At 35.8% G+C, this 7,500-nt stretch overlaps 3 protein-coding genes across 5 annotated transcripts in view; 2 read left to right on the plus strand and 1 right to left on the minus strand.

Moving 5' to 3' along the window:
• The window catches only part of LOC137655550 (myosin heavy chain, clone 203-like), a 1,176-nt gene extending 808 nt beyond the window's left edge, over positions 1 to 368 (plus strand). The window contains exon 1 of the mRNA XM_068389448.1: positions 1 to 368. This exon is cut by the window's left edge and continues 808 nt beyond it. Within this exon, the coding sequence (XP_068245549.1) occupies positions 1 to 368 (368 nt within the window).
• Positions 1 to 7,500, plus strand: part of LOC137655847 (octopamine receptor beta-2R-like) — a 605,153-nt gene that overhangs the window by 505,704 nt on the left and 91,949 nt on the right. The gene's annotated exons all lie outside the window — the stretch shown is intronic.
• Positions 6,698 to 7,500, minus strand: part of LOC137655551 (myosin heavy chain, clone 203-like) — a 1,176-nt gene continuing 373 nt past the window's right edge. Inside the window, exon 1 of the mRNA XM_068389451.1 lies at positions 6,698 to 7,500. This exon is cut by the window's right edge and continues 373 nt beyond it. Coding sequence (XP_068245552.1) covers positions 6,698 to 7,500 — 803 coding nt within the window.

Genomic DNA, 7,500 nt, shown 5'->3' on the forward strand with positions numbered 1-7,500 from the left:
TACAAAAAGAAGTAAGATTCTTTTCTCAAGCGAAGCAAAATCTGGAATGCCAGCTTCAAGAAAAAGACACCAGACTCCGGGAGCAGAATGCGTTGCTGCAAGAGAGAGACGGTCGTCTTCAGGAGATAACCAAGAAAGCCAACGCCATCGATGGAGAAAATATTCGACTGCAAGATGAGCTGCGGCAGCTACAACGAGAGAAGGAACAGTGTCTCCGTGACCTTGAAAACGTCAAGATGCAGAAGAAACAAAAAGAGGAAATAAACGCTCGACTCCAACAACAAATCTCTGTTCTCATGAGATGGCGCCAAGGTGTGGCCTTTGGCCTGAAGGAAACTGACGACCAGCTCTTCGATGGGGCTCCATAGGAAGGAACAAAGTTTCATTTTAAGTTCTCATAGGAATATTCATTTTTAGTATTTTTAAAATTTGTTTTGTATATGTATATAAAAGGAACTATTTGTAATAAATTATATTAATTATTTTTCTGTTTCATTAACCACAGAAAAGTCTTTGCTTTTTCGCCCACCTGACGACCATATATATTCAGAAATGACTCAATCACCATCATGAAAATTGTATTGAATTGCGAACATGATAACGCAATGATGTAAAATAGGGTATCTTATTGTAATGGTATTATTATTATTATTATTATTATTATTATTATTATTATTATTATTACTAGCCAAGCTACAACCCTCGTTGGGAAAGCAAGATGCTATAAGCCCAAGGGCTCCAATAGGGAAAAATAGCCCAGTGAGGAAAGGAAATAAGGAAATAAATAAATGATGAGAATAAATTAACAATAAATCATTCTAAAAACAGTAACAATGCCAAAACATATATGTCCTATATAAACTATTAACAACGTCAAAAGCAGATACGTCATATATAAACTATAAAAAGACTCATGTCAGCCTGGTCAACATAAAAACATTTGCTCCAACTTTGAACCTTTGCAAGTAAGTTAGCAATCAGTTAGTATATTTAGCAGTTTATCTCGTTCTCTGTGTAATTGAAATAAATTGAGAAATAGTTTTGGGTAATTAAAAATCATTCGAAATATCTCTCTCTCTCTCTCTCTCTCTCTCTCTCTCTCTCTCTCTCTCTCTCTCTCTCTCTCTCTCTCTCTCTCTCTCTACACAGAAAAGAAATAGAGATACTGACGAACAAATAGCCCAAAGATTGTTCATAAGATCTGGTTGGTTTTCACGATCGTTAACTGTATTTTGTATCCTTCCTTCACGACGGATAACACATTTTTTTCTTTTTGGACAAGACTCGCCTCTCAGAATGCGTTCACATTCATTCATTACTTGCTGCTGCTCTTTTTGAAACTCACCAATTATGCGATAAACACAGACATGCGCATTGCCTACTAAATTTTCCCATCGCCTGTGCCGCTGAAATGAATAAAGGTAAATTAGAAAAATGCCTAAAACGCCTAAAGAAAGGTAAAGGAGCTGGGCCAGATGGACTAAAACCAGACTATTACAAAGCGATGATGATAAGTGATATATGTAAGAATACGCTAGTGAACTGCTACAAAGAGGAACTAGTCAGTAAAGAAAAACCCAAAAGCTGGAAAGAATTCAGAACAAAAATGTTAAAAAAGAAGAACAAACCAACAGCAAAGGAATTGAGACCAATAGCACTCACAAATGTATCATATAAGATATACATGGCTTTTATCAAGGATGAAATAGAAGGACACCTAAAAAGTAATAATGCCGTAGAGGATAGTCAAGCGGGATTTACTGAGGGAGGAAGGATTGAGGATAATATATTCATCTTACAGTACATGGTCGAAGAAACTTTCAAATATAAGAAAAAACTCATAGTTGCCTCTTTAGATTTCAAAAAGGCTTTTGATGCCATAAAAATGGAAGCACTGATAGAAACATTAAAGCAATATAAAGTACATACTAGTATAATAAACTCTATAGCTGAAGTATATGTGGGAGACTCTACTATGTTAGACACAGGGGAAAGAGTAGAACAAAAATTGAGCTCAAGTAGCGGAATAAGGCAAGGCTGTACTGGCTCTACAACATTATTCAAATTAATTACTTATCAGATTATAAAACAAGTAGAAAAGGAAGGTAATGGTTTTAAAAATGATATTATAAAGCTAGTAGTATTATTCTTTGCTGATGATGTCCTAGTGCTTGCTGAGAATATAGAGGGTGCTGATAGATATAGGAAAGCAGTGTGGTTTAAACATAGATAGAGACAAAAGTAGTGTATTTATATATAATATGAAGGAGAAACCAGATAACATAGAGGGAATAAGAGTAGTAAGCAATATTAAATACCTAGGTATCAGGGTAGATGATAGTAGGAATATGATCAAAACACAGAAAAGTGAAATGATAGTTAAGGCGCAAAAGCTAGCTAATCTTACATATTCAATCATAGAAAAAAGTTGTAATAAAATACTGATAGGGAAAACATACTGGAAAAGTGTAGCGCTACCTTCTATATTATATGGAACAAATGTAATTAACTTAACGGAAACTGAAATAGAAAAGTTGCAGAGAATAGAGAATGGAGTGTATAGAAGGATGCTAGGGGGTGTAAAGAATACAGCAATTGTAGCCCTTAGAGGGGATGTAGGAGCATCTGCTATGAAAACAAGGTTAATGAATGGAAAGCTGAGGTACCTTAATAGCATTTATAAAGGAGAGAAGGACTTACTAACAGCAATAGTCAATGATATGGAAGAAAAAGAGAGGAAGTGGTGGATGCATGTGAAGAAGTATGCTGAAGAATGTGGGATGGTGATGAGAGAAGTCAAGAGATGTACGAAAGAGGACATAAAGAAGAGAACAAGAGAATGGGACACAAGTAAATGGAAGAGTGAAATGGAGTTCAAGGAGAGTTTAATTCTGTATAAAAACTGGAAAAGTGAATTCAAGGAGGAGGGAGTTTATGACAACACATTTTCCTCACTTTTATCATTCAGAGCAAGGACAAACACATTGGGCTTGAATATAAAAAACAGACACCAAGATGGAAATATAAACTGTGTATTCTGTGATGTAGAAGAAAATGCTAACCACTTTGTTATATTGTCCACAGTTTAGTGATATAAGAATAAAAGCAATTGAACTCCAACAACCATACGAAGAAGATAGTGCACAAACAGTTGGAACATTCCTTTTTTGTAAAGAAAATATTGAAAATAAAAAAAGTGTACTACAACAAATGTGGATGAAAAGAGAAAAACTAGTGAAAATAAGGAACACACAGAGGCGCCGTTGCAAAGGCAAAGCCTCAACCTGAATCTGATCTGATCCAACAAAATATAGAACTGTAGTTTATGGAAAGACAGGATTTTTTCTCATTCTGCCTTGATATCCATGTTTTTATATTACCATATGTAAATGTATTTATTTTACCATCATGACCTCCCTGTCATAATAGTCAAGTTAATTTTGTCGTCGTCTGCACTCCATATTTCATTCATATTTATCAAGTTATTCGCTCACTCACACACACACATACACACACACACACACACACATATATATATATATATATATATATATATATATATATATATGTATATATATATATATATATATATATATATATATATATATATGTGTGTGTGTATATATATATATACATATGTGTGTGTGTGTGCCCACCTTCAGTTCGTTAACGGGCGCAGCTGGTCATAGATTGGCAATTTGGGGGAAGTGAGTCAAATTCAGTACTCTGAGGACACTTGCAAGGCCATACCCCTTTTAGTAGCAAGAACGTCTGTCGCCATACTTGTGAATTGATCTGTACAGTAGTTTGCTGGCTAGTCAACTTTCAAGTGTATTAGGGAAGTAGTACATCTCCATTTTGTTTTCATTCATAAACTTTTGTTAAATCTGGCATCCCAGACTTGGAATTATCTAACGATAAACGAGGGACACACAAGACAAAAAATGATCATGAAAAAGCTGAAGGACTGGCAGAATACTTCAGCGAGGTGTTTACTGAAGAACCATCCGGAGATATTCCAAGGCTTCCTACTAGAGAAGGAACAAAGTTGGAAAGAATTACATTCTCACCATCAAAGATTAGAGCAGCCATCAAGAAACTGAAGAAAAACAAATCAGCTGGACCAGATGAGATACACTCAAGGTTTATCAAGGAGGCGGGAGATGTGCTTGTAGAACCACTGAAGATATTGTTTGAATGTTCTTTTGAGAGTGAACAATTACCTACCGATTGGAGGTTAGCATCTATAATAGCTATTTTTAAGAGTGGTAAACGAAGTGATCCGGGTAATTACAGGCCTGTTAGCCTAACCAGTATTATTTGTAAACTTATGGAGTCAATAATTAGAGAAGAAATTATTTTTCATATGAAACAGAATTCTTATTTTAGTAACAAGCAATTCGGATTCCTCTCTGGACGCTCTACAGTTCTTCAACTGATTAAAGTATTAGATGATTGGATCCAAGCTCTGGACGAGGGAGATGCGGTGGATATTATATATTGCGATTTTATGAAAGCTTTTGACAAAGTACCTCACAGAAGACTTGTTGAGAAAGTGAAAAGCTATAATATAGGCACAATATTTTTGAGTTTGATTGAGGCCTTCCTGAGCTCTAGAAAGCAATGTGTGGTAGTTAACGGGCTAAAGTCAGAGTGGCACAAATGTAATGAGTGGAGTCCCCCAAGGGTCAGTATTGGGACCATTGCTATTTGTCTTATATATAAATGATCTGCCGGACGTATTGAAAAATGATAGTGAATTGTATTTGTATGCTGATGACACAAAGATGTATAGACAAATCAAGAAAAAAGATGATACTAAGTTTTTGCAAGAGGACATCATCTGTATGAGGCAGTGGTCTGACCAGTGGTTATTGAGTTTTCATCCAAAGAAATGTAAATCTATGAGAATTGGTAGATCTGAAGTGTCCCATGGAAATTACTATATGGAAAAACAGTTATTAGAAGTTGAACATGAAAAAGATCTTGGGGTCATAATTGATAATAGGTTAAACTTTTCTGAGCACCTCAATAAGAAAATAAATATGGCTGATAAGATAACAGGACTTATCAGGAGAACATTTTTATCTTTGGATGAGGTGATATTCAAGCAACTATATGTGGCACTGGTCAGACCACACCTAGAGTACACAAATCAAGCATGGGCCCCATACCTGGTGAAGGACATAGAGGCTATAGAAAATGTACAGAGGAAAGCCACCAAATTAGTTCCAACACTGAAGAATTTAAGTTATGAAGAGCGCCTCAGGAAATTGAAGATACCCACACGTGTTACAGACGGGCAAGGGGAGACATGTTGGAGACTTTCAAAATCCTGTCTGGCGGGTATGATCCGGAAGTATGCCAAGGACTGTTTATGTTAAGAGAAAGCGATAGAACAAGAGGACATTCCAAGAGGATTTATAAGAAAAGAATAGGACTGGAAAAAAGAAAGAATTCAATTTATAATAGAGTGGTTAACAATTGGAACATGCTGCCACAATTTGTTGACTCACAGTCTACTTGGAAATTTGAAAACTATATAGATAAGGCATGGAGGGATCAAGATTTACTTTATAATTATAGCACTAAAATAGATTATAGTAAGATTATTTATAATATAGCCACCACCACCAGTACAATCACCAACCTAGTAAATCATTCCGAGCTAGATGTACAAGCTTAAGAGCCTCTTCCAGAACATCAACTCATGGCCTCATGTTAAATGAATGTTTAGTTTCTATTTATTTTTATTATTCTTAGACGAGAACTTTATATATATTTGATCTATGGACAGCATATTCTAAATGTGGTTTACTTGCTAAATGGCAGAACTGAGATGACTAACTGTCAAGGTCCTTTATTCTGTAGACCTTCCTAACTATGGTCACTAAACACTCTTAATATTCCCCATTCCGAAAAAAAAAAAAAAAAATCCCTAAAATGTAGTCACATGAATTTCTATATTTTAGAATCATAGTTGGATTACTTTTTCTCTCAATTTCCTGCGTTGTTGCAATTTTAGACTTGAGATCTTTTAGCGATGGAGGCTGAAAGACTAAAGGTAAAAGCGAAGGGTCTCCCGGTACCAATGCTTGGCATCATATCATGAACTTCAAAATCGGTCTTCATCACCAATTAGTTCCAGCAGTTCTGAATCCGGCGGTTCTGAATCCTCTTAAATCCACGAACATCCATGAGCGACTAATCAGAATAACCATTAACGATTTTTAATAACTGATTCTTCTTCAAGGAAACATTATGAAAAGATTTGAAAAATTGGAAAAATAAAAGTCTTGATTATTTCAGTTTAGAAGTAAAACTTACGATGTCCTTTTGAGAAAAGGAAGAAAGCAAACAAATGTGAATGTGGATGCCTGTATTTGTATATTCTTCAAATAAGATATAATTAATTTTGGAATTTTTGTATTTGATATCATTACAATAAGATACCAAAGTTTAATTTATTCCATTATCAAGTTCATAATTACAGTTTTTATGATGATGGTTTGGGTCATTTGTGATTTAATAGAGTAAAGTGGGCGCAACAATTAAAGACTTTTCTGTGGTTAATGAAACAGAAAAATTATTACAAACATTTATTACAAATAGTTCCTTTTATATATTCACAAAACAAATTACAACATACTAAGAATGAGCATTCCTTTAAAAACTTAAAATGAAACTTTGTTCCTTCCTATGGAGCCCCATTGGCGAGCTGGTCGTCAGTTTTCTTCAGGCCAAAGGCCACACCTTGGCGCCATCTCATGAGAAGAGAGATTTGTAGTTGGAGTCGAGCGTTTATTTCCTCTTTTTGTTTCTTCTGCATCTTGACGTTTTCAAGGTCACAGAGACACTGTTCCTTCTCTCGTTGTAGCTGCCGCAGCTCATCTTGCAGTCGATTATTTTCTCCATCGATGGCGTTGGCTTTCTTGGTTATCTCCTGAAGACGACCGTCTCTCTCTTGCAGCAACGCATGCTGATCCCGGAGTCTAGTGTCTTTTTCTTGAAGCTGGCATTCCAGATTTTGCTTCGCTTGAGAAAAGAATCTTACTTCTTTTTGTAGATCTTGAACTTTAAGCTGCATCTCTTCCTTGTCATTCTTGCATCGGTTGATTGTCTCGGCTTGTGCCTTGATGTGTTTTTCCATCTCCATCATTTCTTCAGTCACTTTACACAGATTCTTGTGCATCTTATCTGCATCAGTCTGTAGCTGAACGAGGCGGCAATTGCACTTAGCCAAGTGAGCTTTCAGACTCATCACCTGGTTATTCAAGTCATCATTTCTTTGGGCCACTTCATCAGCATATTTCTTCAGGTCTTTGTTTTCTTCTTTGATCTGAAGGAGCTTTTCTTCCAGTTCAGCTTTAGACCTTTCATAAGCCGCCATCTGCTTTTCCATAAGACTCTTCTGATCCTCGAGACAACGGACCTTGTCTTCCACGGCTTGATATTCCAACTGCTGCTTTGTAAATCTTAAGATACTCTCCAATTCTTCTT

This window comes from Palaemon carinicauda, chromosome 16 (genome assembly GCF_036898095.1).
Source record: "Palaemon carinicauda isolate YSFRI2023 chromosome 16, ASM3689809v2, whole genome shotgun sequence".
NCBI lineage: Eukaryota > Metazoa > Arthropoda > Malacostraca > Decapoda > Palaemonidae > Palaemon > Palaemon carinicauda.